The sequence below is a fragment of the Macaca nemestrina genome, chromosome 5 (genome assembly GCF_043159975.1).
Source record: "Macaca nemestrina isolate mMacNem1 chromosome 5, mMacNem.hap1, whole genome shotgun sequence".
In the NCBI taxonomy this organism is placed as follows: Eukaryota; Metazoa; Chordata; class Mammalia; order Primates; family Cercopithecidae; genus Macaca; species Macaca nemestrina.
In genome coordinates this window covers 154,980,807-154,998,732 of record NC_092129.1, presented here as the reverse complement: position 1 = coordinate 154,998,732, position 17,926 = coordinate 154,980,807, and the positions used below count along the sequence as shown (strand labels likewise).

The following is a 17,926-nucleotide window of genomic DNA, read 5'->3' as shown; positions in this document are numbered from 1 at the left end:
CCAACTAAGTACATGAACCCTACTAAGTCAGGATCACAAGAAGAATATGATGTAGGGCAAATGAGAGGATCAGAAAAGTAAATAGAGGACCTGAGCTGATTTCAGAGCAGTCACATTTTGTTTACTATCCTCTAATAAATATTTATTATTACAAATATAATTATGAACTGTGTATAAATGCACAAAAATAAAACAATTGTAATATATCTGGGGATTCATAATTAGGTAAGTATATAATAATCATTAATAGTCATTGAATTATTAGTATAAGACAAGAACTGAGCTATGTTTGCAATGTACACTCTATTCCTTAATTTGTACAGCAGTTCTGAGATGGGTATAATTATGCTCATTTGAAAGATGAGAAAATTGAAGCACATGAAGATTAAATGACATCTCCAAAGTCACACAGCTGATGAATGGAATGACTGGGATTTGGAGGAAATCCCAGTCTTTTATAAATGTCTTTTATAAAACAACTAGAGAAAAATATGACAAATTTACTAAAAGATAAGAGTCAAACAAAAACAAGAAATTTGGGATTGTAGGGAATGGAAACATTTGCAATTGGAGTTATTCTTTAGAAATTATATGATAAAGGAATTGCATAATTTGGATGGGCAAAGAGCAGAATAGAGGCAATTTAAGTGGCAAAAATAGTATCAGTAATTAGAAAATATGTGAATAAAGAAGGGAGAGGGAAAATGATTAAGTTCATATGTGCTGAGAATGATCCTGAGGGACTAGAAATTCATATACATCCTCAAATTTCAAGGATTTAAATATTTAAAACTCTTTGTGGTGATTTCTTCCAGAGATTAAAGTTTCATCAGATTTATCCAGATACTTTTAAAGTTGCATTTTCACAGCAAACAAATTTCTAAGGACTGATTGTTTTTGTGTGTGTGTAATTTTGTTTGATTTTTCTGGCTGTTTTCTCCCTATTTTTAAATTTTCTGAGTAAGACTAGCATTAAAACTTGAAAGGGGTAAAACGAGTCCTGACACTCCATCCTTTTATCATGCAGACCTTATGAAGTGCTGCAGTTCTTACGGTGTTTTCTGACCATGATCTGTACAAAGCGGATGAACATGCCAAGATGTCTTTGCTCTCCCTGGCTGCAGATCCTCCTGTAGCCTTCATGCTGGCCTTCGTTTGACCTGTTTGTGGGAAGTTCTGCCTTTTCCTTCTGTTTTAATCTACACTCTGTCGCCACCATTAAATATCCATGAATGTAGAGTTGATGGTGGTACTAATAAAACTGTTTAGAAGAGAAAATATGAAAACTCAAATGAAGTGAGTAGCTAACCAGAAGACATATATTAAAGAAGCAAAATTCCCAACTATGTTGCTGGTGTGGTATTTATTCTTTTCTTAGTAATCTTTCAATATTACATTGATGATGTTGTCTCCACAATTTATCATAATCAGGATATAGAGGCAAATGACATTTTACTGTCATGAAGATACAGATGCAGATTAGAGCAAAAATGAAAATTTAATCTCAGCATCTCTGATCTCTAATTTTCAGTGGTTTCCTCTTACTGTTGATGTATATCCCTAACTGTGGGTATTTAAAGGTCTCACCTGGAATTTCACCTACCAGTGCTGACATGTGGATCAACAATCAAAGCTCGCTACATGATTTTATCCTATTGGGATTTTCTGACCGTCCCTGGCTAGAGACACCCTTCTTTGTAATCTTTCTGGTGGCCTACATCTTTTCCCTATTTGGAAACATCTCCATTATCCTAGTTTCCTGCCTGGATCCCCAGCTTGACAGTCCCATGTACTTTTTTGTCTCCAATCTATCCTTTCTGGACCTCTGCTATACCACCAGCACTGTCCCAGAGATGCTGGTCAACCTCCGGGGAGCAGAAAAGATCATTAGCTATGGGGGTTGTGTTGCCCAACTCTATATATTTTTGGCCCTGGGTTCTACTGAATCCATACTTCTAGCCATCATGGCCTTTGACCGTTACACTGCCATTTGCAAGCCCCTTCGCTACCCAGTCATCATGAACCAGAGACGCTGTATCCACATGGCTGCTGGCACTTGGATCAGTGGTTTTGCTAACTCCGTTGTCCAGTCCACTCTCACAGTGGTGGCCCCAAGATGTGGACAGAGGGTGTTGGACCATTTCTTCTGTGAAGTTCCAGCCCTTTTGAAACTAGCCTGTATTGATACTGGTGTGAATGAAACTGAGCTCAATGTACTAGGCGCTTCGCTTCTCCTGGTGCCACTCACCCTCATCCTGGGCACTTATGTGTTCATTGCTCAGGCAGTAATGAGAATCCGCTCTGCTGAAAGTTGCTGGAAGGCTTTCAATACCTGTGCCTCACATTTGCTGGTGGTCTCCCTCTTCTACTTCACAGCCATCAGTATGTATGTACAGCCTCCCTCTAGCTATTCTCGTGACCGGGGAAAGGTCATGGCTCTCTTCTATGGCATTGTCACACCCACCCTCAACCCATTCATCTACACATTGAGAAACAAGGATGTGAAAGCTGCCCTGAGAAGATCACTGACTAAAGAGTTTTGGATTAAGACAAGATGATCTCTGAAAAGAAGTCCTAAGAAGCAAGGATAGATATGTTTGACTTTCAAAAAGATGTCAGACATGGAATTGATGAGGGAATAGTATCAAGTGACACAAAGTTCACAAGTGGAACAAGACTAAGAAAAAAACAGTTAACTCTTGGTAAAATCTACGTAGCATTTTTTCACTTATGAGAATACCTGCTTTACAATATTGAATTCCATCAAGTCAGTCTTTTTTTTCCCCTTTTCCTAATGACCAGTTAATCTAGTTAGAGTAGGGGAAAATGGTATAATATCCAGAGAAAAAGATATTTAGAAAGTTTAGGAAATATATTTAGCATAAATTGTTTATAAATGAATCCCAATTAAATTAGAAATGATCCCAACTCCTAGAAAAACATGTCAGTACTATCGTGAGTTAATTTTGATCAACATGTATTGCCACCATCTAGCCATCTTCTAACATTCAATGTCCAATTATATCACCCTCAAATGCTTTTTTAAGGTCTCAGTGGCAAGTAGAATCAAGAGACAATTAGTTCAAAAACATTAAGATGAAATTATGGAACGTGAAATTAATGAACAAATTTAGAGGTGATGATTTTAAATATAATTTTTTTGCCATGAATTCTTTTAAAATTCTTTTTTGCCATAAATGTTTTGCCTTAGTCAGTCTTATGCTCTCGTGGTACACAACAACGAGGCCTAGGTCAATACACATAGAACTTACTCTGGGGGGAAAGATGAACAGTGAGATGCTTTGGACAGTGATCAGCAGGGGAAAAACCTGAGATGGAAAAAAATTCTAATTTAGGGACACAAACTCAGTGGGAATTTACATGTTTTGACAAGGAAACTTTCTTCATCAACTGACTGGGCAAGTTAGTCCTATTTCAGTGTGGGGGTTTGAGAATACCATGTGGAATTCAAAACTTTGGTTGATCTATTATCTTTATTTAGAAAAAAAAAACTTTTATAGCCTATTGCTATAAACTGCCTCACAAACCTATGAGCCAAAGATACCACGAGAAAATAGAGTGAGTTCACCAAAAAATCCACGTCATTAAAAGAACAGTGCAAAGCTCTATTTCCTGTACTGTGAGCATGTCCACTTTCTGTGGTTCCCAGTGTTAAGACAGATGAGAAGCTGGAACACAGAGAAAAGGTTTTTGGGAACACTTTCGAAGACCCGTGGCTATATAAGAGAAAGTGAGTTCATTTCCTTAATTCTAGTATAATCTGGAAAAGGATCCTAGACATTATGAATTTTTTGGATCACAGTATTTTTCCCAACCCATGACTCATTTTTACATGGAGTCTGCTATTGGCATGAAATAAAATACATCCTAATATGTATTATGAAAAAAATGCTTATTGTATTTATTTACTTATTCTATTAAAGGAGTATGTTTCTCAGAGGTTAAATGTTGTGGGGTTTTTGGGGTCACTTAATAAAAATGTTAACATATTCTTGTTTTTGTTTGTTTAACTTAGAAGTATAAATAGAACTCAAAATAATTGAACATTGAAACTACTATTCTGCATTGGAATAAACATGGATATATTATGTTGAGAAAATCGCATGTATTTTTAAATAGAAATACGGGTGCTTGGAGAAATGTTTTGCTGATGTGGGTGGCTGCTCAAGATATGTCCCCAAAGCTCTCGAAATACATTTTGATTCACTTTCATTATTACAGCTATGCCAGAGAAAAATTTTATCTTTAAATAATTTAAAATTTTTGACTTTATAAAGGTATAATGTTTCTGCATGTATGCTGCCTGAGATTTTGGAAGGCTATATATTTAAATATATCATTAAATAAATTATAGTACCTGTACTATCAGGCAAGCAAATCAAAACAAGGCAATGTTGAACATATTTAATAAGGAAATAGTTTAAGTATTCCTGAAAGTATTACCAAAACATTAAAGTTATTAAATATTAAAAGTTATCAAATATTACATCAATTATGCAAATATCCAGCAAGCCATTAAATAGAAACATGCCCTGTGCTGTAGGAACAGTAGGAAAACATATTCAATAAGGTAAAAATATTTATATCAGAACCAAGTCTACTATCATATTTATTCTAGGAGCAGTGGATAATTCCCAATACTTTTAGAAACAATAGAAATTTTCTGACTCTCATCACAGTTACATATTGTTGATTTGGATTAACTACCCAATACAACTTAAAAATAATATTAGTAAATTATTAAATAAAAACATTTGGTATATGTTATAAAACAACAAAAACAGCATCATTTAAATGAGCTGTTGCTATGATTAAGTTTATCTTATGATGAAAATGTTTATTCCTTTATTTGGTAAATATTTTCTGATGGCAACTATGTACAAGTTGCTGAAATAAAATTAGATATTCACCTTTATATCAAGGAGTACAACTTTTGAACAAAACAGAAATAAAAGAGACAGAACTGAGCGACCAGACTAAGGCAGAATTTGTCATAAAAAGCATCAGAAAAGATAATGCTAAACATAGAAAAATCTTTCACGACTTGCAGAATGATATGATTTGGCTTGGTGTCCCCATCCAAATCTCATCTCAATTGTAATCCCCATATGTTGAGGGAGGGAGGTGATTGGATCATGGGGGCGGTTTCTCCTATTCTGGTCTCGTAACAGTGAGTGAGTTTTCATGAGATCTGATGGTTTTATAAGCGTCTGGCATTTTCCCTGCTTGCACTTCTCTTTCCTGCCACCACGTGAAGAAGGTCATTGCTTCCTCTTGACCTTCCACCATGATTGTAAGTTTCTTGAGGCCTCCCCAGCCATGTGGAACTGTGAGTCAGTTAAACCTCTTTCCTTTATAAATTACCCAGTCTTGGGTATTTCCTTATAGCAGTATGAAAAAGGACTAATACACAGAGAGAGGGCCCTGCTTGAGTTTAGCTGAGCGCTGATCTGCATATGTGTGTGAGGAAGCTATCCAAGAATGAGGAAAGAACTACTTAATGGATTAAGGTAAATAGTGCCCAATGCTTATGCAAAGGCTGGGAATTTTGTGGGTTCTCAAGCTATTTATGTGCCAGAATGAAAACCTAAGAATTCCTGAGGCATTGAGTTTAGCAATCAAAAGTGTCTTGCTTCAAGAGTTTCAATAATTAGGTCTAAACTAAACACTGTTCTGGTTGCACCTAACAAATCTTCGAAAGAAGTAACTAAAGTTTCAAACTGTATCCAAGTAATTTAGTAGCACTACTCCAGAAGAAATTCAAGGATATTTCTAGGATTACAAATATACCCGGTAAAAGAAAATTTTCCAATGAAAATTTACTGAGCATGAAAAAAAGCAGGAAAATATGATGTAAGGGAAAAAAACAACAAATCAAACCTGACTCAGAACTGACACATATGTTAGAATGATTCAAGTTATGGCATTAAAACAATTATACTGTTTACCATATGTTCAGAAATTTATAGATGTGGAAGATACTTTAAAAAATCCAACTTCTAGAGACGAAAACCACAACGTTTAAATATACGTAGTACCTAAAAGCACTGGATGTAATCCATAGTGCATTCAACATTGGGAAGCTCCGTGACTGCAGTTGGCATGCTGGAGTTCCTGGGCCTCGGGAGGAGGCTCTGCGCAGGCCTCCCAGGGCCAGTCCCCTGGGGTCCGCCAGGCGTTTGGGTTACCTCGGAGCCTGCCACTCCCTACAGCCAGGGCCTGCGTTCTACTCTATCCAGGGCGCCCCTGAAAGCCCCTACCTACTAGGCACAGCTGCAGCCGCCAAAGTCGGTGCAGCATATCCGGGTCTCCTGTGCGCTGGGGGCAGGCAGGAGCCCTGCCCATCCTGGGCGCGGCTGCAGCCACCGACGTCAGGGTTGTAGACTTGGGCCTCCGTGTGCTCTTGAGGGCTGGGAGCAGGCAGGAGCCCCACACCCCCGGGCACAGTTGCAGCTGTCCAAATCCGGACGGTAGACCTGGGCCTCTGTGTGCTCTTGAGAGCCCGGAAGGCCCCCTTTGCTATTGCAGGCTCGGAAGTGCCTGCTCCTACTGCCTGGTCTCTCTCCACTCTGTGCACCTGATCCAACCTAGGAGTAGGTGGAGCTGAGCCCAGGCACCGTCATAACCCTGCCAGGTATACGCATGATCGAGCCCTGCCACCTCAGCCCCCTCTGGATGTTGGGCCAGACAAGAGTGGATGAGGGGGAAGCGTTGTCCTGCAGGTGCCCCTTGGCACAAGCAGCCTGTGAACCATGGAAGGCGTCAGGAGGCAGACGGGCTCCTCGGTGGAAGGGAGCGGGTCCCTGTAAGGCCCCATCCTCAGGCCGGGAAGAGTCTGAAGGCTGGGGGTCAGGCTGCCACACCGGTGGACTGGAGTGGGGTCTTGTGGTGCCTTTTTCTGCCCACCCATGGCCACGGATGGACCAATCCACATGCACTTCCTCCCCTCTGAGGTCAGTGAAAGTCCCAGGATCCGCAATAGCATGGTAGAGGACAACTGAGAGATGAAGGGATGACCAGCTGCAGAGAGTAGCTATCCTCTCTGCTGAGAGTTGGGAAGTCAATGGGGACCTGCCTGCAGAGAGGAGCCACCTCTGCAAACACACCCAGAATGATGTTCGACCAAATACAGGCCTACCTCATTTTATTATGCTTCACTTTATTGCACCTGAAGGTTTGTGACAACCTTGCAATGAGCAAATCTATCAATACCATTTTTCCAATGCCATGTGCCCCCTTCATATCTCTATGTGACATTTTGGTAATTCTCACAATATTTCAAACTTTTTCATTATTATGTATCTGTTACGATGATGTGTGATCAGTGATCTTTGATGTTACTATTGTAATTGTTTTAGGGAACCACAAACTGCCCATATAAGTCAGTGACCTTAATTGATAAATGATGTACGTTTTGATTGCTCCACCCACTCATCTCTCCCTCTCTTCAGGCCTTTCTATTTTGTAAGACACAACAATATTGAAATGAGACCAATTGATAATCCTACAATGGCCTTTAAGTATTCAAGTGAAAGGAAGAGTCACATGTCTCTTATTTAAATCAAAAGCTAGGAATGATTAAGCTTAGTGAAGAAGGCCTGTCAAAACCAAGACAGGCCAGAATCTCGGGCTTTTGCACCAGTTAGCCAAGTTGTGAATGCAAAGAAAAGTTATAGAAAAAAATGTAAATGCACTACTTCGGTAACCACATAAATAAGATAGCAAAACAGTCTTATTGCTGATATGGAGAAAATTTTTTGTGGTCTGGATAGAAGATTTTGAAAAGCTAAGGAAAAAAAGAAAAATAAATCCATGTCAGTAGAAGCCAGGAAATAATAAAGAAAATATTTAATAATAGAAATTAATAAAATAATAGATAAATTAATTTTTGTATTTTTTGTGGAGACAGGGTCTCACCATGTTGCCCAGGCTGGTCTTGAACTCATGAGCTGTAGTGATCTACCTGCCTTGGCCTCTCAAAGTGTTGGGATTGCAGGCATGAGCCACCTCGCCCTGCCTGAGGTAAACTTCTAGTGGAAAACCCCTTTTATACAAGCCACATAAGCAGCTTCAGACTGTCCAATGTTATTATTACTAACATAAATTAATACGGGCTTTCTTTTATCCTGGAGGAGTTGTGGAAACACATCTTCATGGCTTGAATTAGGAGTCAGAATATTAAAGGTGTAGACACAGGAGTTGGAAATTGAAAGTGTAGATGGAAAAAAAAAAGAAAGAATTTTATGACAATATCGAAATTAGATTTTTTCACTGAATTCAAAAAGGTCTACACAGAACTTTTGTAAGGGATTCAAACCCTTGCTTTAAAAATAAATAAATAAATAAATATTTCTTAATACCAATGTGTTTACTGTTTCATCAGGAGCAGGTTTTGAAAATTATTGTTTATGTTGAGAAAACAACCATCTGAATATAACTAATAACCATTATTACTAGATTGAGTCTAGGAACATAGATACATTTAAATTTGTTTTTAAAAGACAAACATTTTTAATATTGAAAATATAGGTCACCCTGAGCTTTCTAGTAATTGGAATGAATGACAATCGCTTTTGTTTGCTAACACATCCATTTGTCTACAATTTTCTTAACGTATTTAATTCTGAAACGACTCATTCAGTTTCGGTCTACTGAAGAGAGTAAAGTGAAAATATTACTCATCAATTGATATATTACTTAGGGTTTTTTTTTTTAACTGTTTACTTTGATTGTCATTGGATGCTCTTAGCATGTATTAATTAGTTTTAACCAATCTTTAAAAAAAATAAAAAGCAAAGAAAAACACACATCTCTCAAACTTTAATGTGACTTTATATATGGAAAGTATTTTATTAAAGTTTATCCTATTTGAACTATCACACAATTTTCTCTAAATCATCCATTATTGTTGTATGTTGAAATTTTTGTACTATTTGTCTACTAACCACCATGTATAATATTGAATCCACCTACTATCTGTATCCAAAGCTTTTACGAAAACATTGATCAGATCACAATCAAAGTCTATGTTAAAATAGAAAATTCTTTCCTCAAAATGAAAAGAACCTCAGAGTATTTTTTTGATCATTCATTCATTGTCTTTCTTATTGTTCATAAACAACCTTATGAGAACGTGTGATCCTTATTGAGACACTGTATTGTCATATTGTGGTGCTTAATGTGGTACTATATTTGCCACTGGAGATCAAAATAAAGTTTATTGGTCTGCAACATTTACAATTCAGTTTCTTATATTTATATATATAATTCATATGTATATAATATACATAATATAAATTATATATATACACACATATGTATACAGGGAAACTTAGAGCTATTTTTAAATGTTTGCCAAGTAAAATATATAATATATTAAATTTTTCATACTAAAAGTTTTTAAAAAATTTCTTTCAATGCTAAGAAGGTAGATTTTATGTTGTGTCCTTATCACGATTTAAAAATGCCTTTTCCATAACCACACATATTTAAGAATGGAATTCATTCACTTTTGAGTAAAAATTATTCATATTCATCTAGGGGATTGTTAAAATGAGGACTGGATTATAAGTTTCAAGTTATTTTAGAAAAGACACCATGTTTGAAGAAAGTTTAGCTCTCTAAGTATTGGTTTTATTCTGAGATTATTTGATTCTACTATTATGTATGGGTTTATGTAAATAAACAATTACTAAGTATTCCTTTTTTTTTTTTTTTAAATAAGGCCAGTGCAATCATGCATGATTTTATTGGTGACCAGTTCAACTGAAATTGTTAATTAATGAAAAAATAGTTTTTACTAGAAAAACCTGTGAACTTACATTACAGAAAACGTTATGTATAATATTCATTTTTTAACCTGAAATGCATCGACTACAAGAGTTAGCTAAACCAAGATAGTAATTAACTACTTTCCACTGAGGCAATTCCTTGAGGGAGAGGTCCATGAAATCCCCTGCTTTGATCTCATAGTATTTATCTGAAACACCAACTTCCCTGCACACGATGTTTGTCCCTAGTGCCTGGACAGCACTGGCTTTATTTCAAATACCACTTAGTTAATAGGAAATTTAAATGTCCCTGGGCAGTTACATCCTGTTTGGTCCTATATAAAAGCATTTCAGTCCTTTCCCTACATGGAAATTTCACGGACTGAAATAACAGCTTGATTCTAGAACAAAGATGCTCAGTCTCAGGATCAACTGAGATTTGTTTCTACTAAGAAATCCACTCTGGTGAGTAAAACTTCTCCGAATTTTATGAAATTTATCCAGAATTTATGTAGCATCTGCTTAGTTCCAGTGACTATGCGAGTCATCAAAATTATAACTGTAAATAAGGCATACAATTTCTCATTCCTTAACTAAGAACAGTTAAATAAGCTGGAAAATCTATGCAAATAAGTGTAATAAAGTTAGTATAAATTATAAGGAATCTGAAATGAATGCAATCTGGGCTCCAAACAGTGTTCAATTCTTCTTGGGTCGACAGTTAAACTCAGGTGAATTTTAGATGGAAAGAGACAATGTAGCTGTGTTAAAAGATAGTTAAGTATTTGCCAAACAAATGAGGGGAGATTCCATTTTATTTTTTTATTTTTTATTTTTTTTGAGACGAGTCTCAGTCTGTTGGCCAGGCTGGAGTGCAATGGCACAATCTTGGCTCACTGCAACCTCTGCCTCCCGAGTTCAAACAATTCTCCTGCCTCAGCCTCCCGAGTAGCTGGGATTACAGGCGCCCACCACTGTGCCTGGCTAATTTTTGTATTTTTAGTAGAGACAGGGTTTCACCATGTTGGCCAGGCTAGTTTTGAACTCCTGACCTCAGGTGATCTGCCCACCTCAGCCTCCCAAAGTGCTGGGATTATAGGCGTGAGCAACAGTGCCCAGCCACAAGGGGAGATTCTAGTGAGAGGACTTTCAGACAGGAGGAATAGTGTGATTTAAGAAAACAAACACAGCATGGTGATACAACCTGATTGATTTATTAAGAGTGATTAAGTCAGTCAGCATTATTAAACATGGAGATTGGCATGGGGTTGGAGAAGTCACAGTGATAGATAATACGGGAATGGCAGTCAGGAAGCATTGTAAAGATACTGTTTGCCATCCTAAGCTTTTTGGGCATCCTTGCATAATCAATTAAGTCAATAAAGAGTTAAAAGCTAAATTAATGTTACAAGATGTGATTGGCATCACCATTTATCCTGACAACAGCACTGAAGTTGGATTAGAATTACATAAAGCTGAAGAATGAAATATTGCCAGAGATAATGAAGGTTTGAACTAATCTGTACGTGTGACAGCAAGAGGTAATAACTACAACAGGTAGTAAGCAAATAAAATTTTGGTGTTTGATTGAATATACAGATTAAAGCAAAGTTGTGCCATTCTTTGAAATAGGTAACAGTGACAGGGAGACGGCTGGAAGAAGAGGTGAGTCCTTACGGCAAAGACCCATTCAGGGGCAGTGATGTGCCAACCATGAAGTAGGAGATGAGGACCTGCAACCCAGAAGACCTATGGTAGTGCCCGAAACAGCCGACTATTATTTTCTATTCTGTAAGAAAATAATCTGTCTTCTTTAAAAGGCACAATAGTATATTTGAGTAAACAGAAGTACAGAAAGAAAGTGTCAGGACAAATTTTTGGAAACCGCCAAATTTCAATAAATGTTAAAAGAAGACTCAGATAAAGAGACTAAGAAAAAATATTTAGAGCAGTGAAATTGATCTGTATGACATTCAAATGGTGAATTCATGTCATTATGAATTGCCTAAACCCACAGAATGTACAGCACCAAGAATGAACCCTAAATGTAAGCTATGGATTTTGGCTGGTAGTGTGTCAATGTAAATTGATCAGTTATAACAAATGTACAACTGCAATGGGAGATGCTGGTAATGGGGGAAGCTGTGACTATGTGGGGGTAGGGGCATATAATCTCTCTATCTTCCTTTCAATTTATTTTGTAAACTTAAAATTGCTCTAAAAATAAAGTACATTTTTTAAAAAATTTAAAAAAAGAAAAAATATTCAGAGAAGAAATAGAAAACCAGAACTAAGTGGCATAGAGCCAATGGAAAAGAGCTGTTTTAGAACAAAGAACTGTATGATAGTGTCATATATTTGAGAAAGTTTAAAATAAAAACAAAATAGAAAGAGTGCATTGAATTTTCCATTGTGACAGTTATTTGTGGATTTGCTGGAGCTGTTTGTGAGCACTCATGAGGCAAGCATGATAAACATGGTTCAAAATTGAACTAAATGTGCCCGGGCACAGAATGATACCTTATTCTGCTCATAAAGCATGGCTGTAAAGAGAAGGGACATTATAAGTAAGTCCTAAGTATGGAGTGAAGGCTTTTCTTTTTCTTTAAAGTGGAAAAGTCTTACGATTGTCTATATTCATCTGCCTCTCTCTCTCTCTCTCTCTCTCTCTCTCTCTCTCTCTCTCTCTATCTATCTACATCTATCTATCTATCTATCTATCTATCTATCTATCTATCTATCTATCTGTCTATCTATCTATCTACATCTATCTATCTATCTATCTATCTATCTATCTATCTATCTCTCATCTATCTATCTCTAATTTATCATTTATCAACGGAGAATAGTGAAACAATCTGACTGGTTCATTAAAAGTAATCTCAGTAAATCAACATTATTAGAATTTTTAGACATGGAGTTTGTGTGAATTTTATACATACACATACACAGACACACACACATAAAATGTGTGCTCTTGAGAGAGAGAGAGAGAAAGAGAGAGAGAGAAAGAGAGAGAGAGAAAGAGAGAGAGAGACAGAGAGAGAGCAAGCGCATACTGTGGCAAAGATGGCCTTTACAAGGCTGTGTATAGGGTTGGTCACTGACTTGGAAAGGAAAAAAGAGCTCTTTCTCTGCTTTTGAAACCCTGGAATGGGTGGAATTAAATCATATTAGAGATAATTTCATTTGTATACAGGTAGGAAACTGAGATATTTAACATATAATTACCTACGTTTTCTCACTGAAGTTGTTGGCAATGTGACCTCCCAGGAAATAGAGGAAAATAGAGAAGAAGAGACTTAGGATGCGGACTCTCTAGAGCAGCTACTGGAATGAATTAGAGTTTACCTACATAACGTGCCTGCACATGTACCACTGAACCTAAAAGAGAACTACTTTCAAAAAAAACTGAGTGTTTCAACAACATATGAGAGTTAAAAAATAGACAGTTTATAGATGTTTTGTAAGATAAAATTTGCATATAAGTGGTTAGTGAAGAGAGAAAATAAATGCTTGGGGGAAACAAATAACATTCAAAGAATCATTATACTCTCCACCAAAAAATGTTTAGTTTTATTATAAAATAAAGTATTTAATACAGGTATGACTTGGAAGGATTGAACACAGGTTTTATATGTTCTCACAGTACATCCTTAATCCTAAGTGTATCTCCACATGTATATGATTCCCTTCCTTCTTATTTGATAAGTGATGAATCAATCAATACAATTTGCAACTAATGAAATTAAAATGATGAAATTATCCTTGTATTCATCAGACATAAAAATTATTCTCTATGTCTTCAAAGAAAATAAAAATAAAAATAGGTTGGTGGGAGTTGTTGAGAGGAGAATATGGTGTGTTCATTCAAGTTTTTTCTAATGATTTTTCTCCTCCTTCCCTCTATGGAGAAACCTTAATGGGGACGCTAAATGATAGAGGTTTTTCTTAAATTACACTAACAATGTGTATTAGAAGTGGTAAATAACATGATGCTCTTGATTTTCAAGCCAGAGACAATAAGTTTTAAAATATAAGTGAATTGTTTTAATCTATTTATTTTAAATTCCAAAACTACCATCTGATATTTGGAGCAAGTTAAGCCAGGCATTAAGATTGGCAGCAATGGGAATTAAGCCATATCTAATGGAGGACCAGGAAAGCTGTAGGAGTAAGAAAGCTAGAGAAACTTTGAAGAAAGTAACCCCTGTTTTCCTCTGATTCTTACTGCCGTGAAGCAGGGCATGTGACCATCGGTGATGGATTAAGGGCCCTTCTATCCCTGAGACTGTGCCTTGTGGAAAAAAAAAATACTTCCTAAAAATTAGTTTCAATCAGTTCTCAAAATAAATTACAGCAAAATCAGAAAGATCTTGGTTTAAGTGATTTTTAACCGTTTCCTACAGCTTAGGGATTAATAAATGAAACATACTACAATATCAGATACAGTAACTTCAAAATCCGATGCAGTAACTCATGTAACTTGGCCATTAAGTTTTTATCTATATAGAATTGAAATCAATTATGTAGATATCCAGTTAAATAACTATTTACTTAGTACTTATATGTTAGATACCATTGGTCAAGGGTGAAGAAATGGATTGAAATGGTGAAGGAATAGTCTTTGTGCAAAAGAAACTCAGTGAAAATGATACTGATTGACCTTTCAACAAATGCACAGATTTAAAAAGAAAAAAAAGAGGCAAAAATTAGTTGGCAGAGTGATTCTGATACACAAAATGATTCTATGATGATGATGATTCTACAATAATAGCACATTTAAAATAAAATAGGAAAAGTTACATCATTTAATCCTCCTAACAATTGTTACATCTGGTATAGATGTTTCTTTTGTTTGGTTGGTTATTTTAAGAAATGGGCTCCCACTATCTAATATATTTCAAGTCCTAGAGAGAAAAAAATACTGTTTCTTTTTTTTTCATTTGGGAAGACACAATGAGACATAGCACTAGAAAGATACATACTCCACTACCTAGCATTCTCCCTATCACAGAGATTTTAGAAAATCTCTTTATTTCTTCAAATGGATTTGATTGAAAATGTCCAACCCCAAGTTGTCATAAGAATTCTGAGAATTAAACGTTCTTTGACAGTGAACCTTTGTCATTTAGTTGCAAGATCTCCAAAGCTCAGGATTCAATGCCTGATATCAGTGGCATCTGCAGTTTACAATTTTGAGACATTCCATTTTTCAAAATTTCTATGGAAAGTTTATTACAATCAAATGTAATCTTTTTTAGATGTTAAGAGCTTTTCAGAGGAAAAAATATGACTGTTCTTTGAGCGAACCTCTCTTCTAGATTAGCTTCTGAGCTGTTTCTAGATGTGCCTCTGAGTTGAGGTGGTATCAATAACTTCATGTTAGCTGGTTAGCAAATGAAGCTGTATAGTGCATAACTATAATACTAAGGCATCACATAGAAGATGTAATGAGATTGGTATGCTAATATCATTTTCATTGACTTTGTTGAAGGTAAAGATTTTATCATTTCCATCAATTTCTCCCTCTTTTGACAACGCAAACTCTGCTCCAGAAAACGTTTATGACTTGTTGATCACATTTAGGGATTCTATTTCTGAATAATTGCTAAATTTTTTAATTGAATATTAACTAATCACAATGGAGATAAATTCATCTCATTTCAGTACCTCCATGCTGAGGAACTGAGTTACTTGACATACAAATATATTAGATGTCATGCATTTTCTTCCTACTGTTCTTTGGCTTCCTAAACAGAGTCACACTTGGTATCTTCAGAGAGACTATGGTCAATTTGACTGCAATGAGTGGATTCCTCCTCATGGGGTTTTCTGATGAGCGTAAGCTTCAGATTTTACATGCATTGCTGTTTCTGGTGACATACCTGCTGGCCTTGACAGGCAACCTCCTCATTATCACCGTCATTACCTTGGACCATCGTCTCCATTCCCCCATGTATTACTTTTTAAAGCACCTCTCTCTTCTGGACCTCTGCTTCATCTCTGTCACAGTCCCCCAGTCCATTGCAAATTCACTCATGGGCAATGGTTACATTTCTCTTGTTCAGTGCATTCTTCAGGTTTTCTTCTTCATAGCTCTGGCCTCATCAGAAGTGGCCATTCTCACAGTGATGTCTTATGACCGGTACGCAGCGATCTGTCAACCACTTCACTATGAGACCACTATGGATCCCAGTGCCTGTAGGCATGCAGTGATAGCTGTGTGGATTGCTGGGGGCCTCTCTGGGCTCATGCATGCTGCCATTAACTTCTCCATACCTCTCTGTGGGAAGAGAGTCATTCACCAATTCTTCTGTGATGTTCCTCAGATGCTGAAACTAGCCTGTTCTTATGAATCCATTAACGAGATTGCACTGGCTGCATTCACGACGTCTACAGCATTTATCTGTTTGATATCCATTGTGCTCTCCTACATTCGCATCTTCTCTACAGTGCTGAGAATCCCATCAGCTGAGGGCCGGACCAAGGTCTTCTCCACCTGCCTACCACACCTATTTGTAGTCACCTTCTTTCTTTCAGCTGCAGGCTTTGAGTTTCTCAGACTGCCTTCTGATTCCTCATCGACTATGGACCTTGTATTCTCCATATTCTATACTGTGATACCTCCGACACTCAATCCAGTCATCTATAGCTTACGGAATGACGCCATGAAGGCAGCACTGAGGAAGATGTTGTCAAAGGAAGAGCTTCCTCAGAGAAAGATGTGTTTAAAAGCCATGTTTAAACTCTAAAGAACCATAGAAATGAAAGGCATTGTTATTATGTTTCAGATTGGAAGGGGGTGAATCTAATTTCTTCCCAGAACGCTCTTCCAAGCTGTCTATTGCATATACTCCTCTCAAATATAATTCTTCAAAATTTAAGATGTTGTGCTTCTAATAATATTGGCTTTCCTTCCTCCCTCCAATTCAAGTGCTATTTTAAGTCATCTTTGGGAAATTTTTCTGAAATGAAGGAGAAAGACAATTAGTTTGGAGTCTGGCCTGTATAATTTAAAATCCATTATTAACAAATAGGTTGGAGATAGTTGAAGCTAACTGGGGTAATATGATAGTGCATATATGGTCTTTCCAGCGGGCCTCCTAGTTTCCTATCCATATTAAGTATTCTTATTAAGTTCTTTTGCTATTATTACAGTGGTGATTTCAACAATGTATTCAGCCCCTAGCAAGTATCAAGTGTTTATACATATTTTTTTCTTTTGACTCAAGAAAACAACTCTTCTAGCTATGCCATATTGTCCCCATTTTGCCAATAGGAGCAATAAATTTAGGAAGGATTAATTAATTTTTTCTGAGATTTCTCAAACAAATAGTAGTTAAGCTGTGATTCAAATTAATATTTGTCTGACTCAAACAATAATGTCATTTATGTTCCTTACTCATGGCAAATGCATTATTACCCAAATGTGAGTGTGTATGTTTATGTGTGTGTGTGAGGTGTACAATCTATAAATATAAGCATATACAACTATAATCTATTAATAAAATTGTCATCACCCTTGTGTATCCCTATTACTGGAGATATTTATATTAATTCCTTTACTTTTCTGATCTGTACAAGAGTTTGACAAATTGGTTTTACAGAGTTAGCCTGGGGATGCTCCCTAGTTCCATGAAACAGAATATAGATAAACTGCAAATGAAAAGATCCAACTTATGAATGTGTGAGATAAGGGGGCATAAATCTTGTGAATCTGAATATCTGATTCAATTTTGTGTAATGCTGCAGATTTCGTCAAGAAAGACTCATAATTTCCAAGAGTACAAAACTGGACTAGTCCCCTCAGTTTTGAAGTAAATCAAAGTACATGTTTTAATGACAAAGGGAATGAGCAATTGCTCAGTAATGGGGAATGTTTTTATAGGACTTTTTTGAATTAATGGTTATGATATCTACACATGCATACACCTTAGTGAGTTTTTTTTCTTTAATCTTCTACATGAGATTTTGTTTTCCTTTTTTTAATATACTTTAAGTTCTGGGGTACATGTGCAAAACTTGCAGGTTTGTTACATAGGCATACATGTGCCATGGTGGTTTGCTGCACCCATCAACCTGCCATCTACATTAGGTATTTATCCTAATGCTATCCCTCCCCTACCCCCTTA

The 17,926-nt window shown here is 36.5% G+C and overlaps 2 protein-coding genes and 1 long non-coding RNA gene across 3 annotated transcripts in view; all 3 read left to right on the top strand.

Moving 5' to 3' along the window:
* LOC105491591 (uncharacterized) overlaps window positions 1–1,343 on the top strand; it is a 34,681-nt gene extending 33,338 nt beyond the window's left edge. Inside the window, exon 5 of the long non-coding RNA XR_011623140.1 lies at window positions 1,028–1,343. This is a non-coding gene — a long non-coding RNA (uncharacterized lncRNA). The remainder of the gene's footprint in view (window positions 1–1,027) is intronic.
* Window positions 1,344–1,613: 270 nt separating this feature from the next.
* Window positions 1,614–2,558, top strand: LOC105491590 (olfactory receptor 2B6-like). Its single transcript, XM_011758109.2, has one exon. The coding sequence runs from the start codon at window positions 1,614–1,616 to the stop codon at window positions 2,556–2,558; it is 945 nt and encodes a 314-aa protein (XP_011756411.2).
* Window positions 2,559–13,333: 10,775 nt separating this feature from the next.
* On the top strand, window positions 13,334–16,775 carry LOC105491588 (olfactory receptor family 14 subfamily J member 1). Its single transcript, XM_011758106.2, has one exon. It carries the CDS (start codon window positions 15,509–15,511, stop codon window positions 16,544–16,546), a length of 1,038 nt encoding a protein of 345 aa, XP_011756408.1. The 5' UTR covers window positions 13,334–15,508; the 3' UTR covers window positions 16,547–16,775.
* Window positions 16,776–17,926: the final 1,151 nt, after the last annotated feature.

Excerpts from the sequence above, each read along its gene's own strand:
- LOC105491590 (XM_011758109.2), top strand. The coding sequence starts at position 1,614 with ATGTGGATCAACAATCAAAGCTCGCTACATGATTTTATCCTATTGGGA.
- LOC105491588 (XM_011758106.2), top strand. The coding sequence starts at position 15,509 with ATGTCATGCATTTTCTTCCTACTGTTCTTTGGCTTCCTAAACAGAGTC.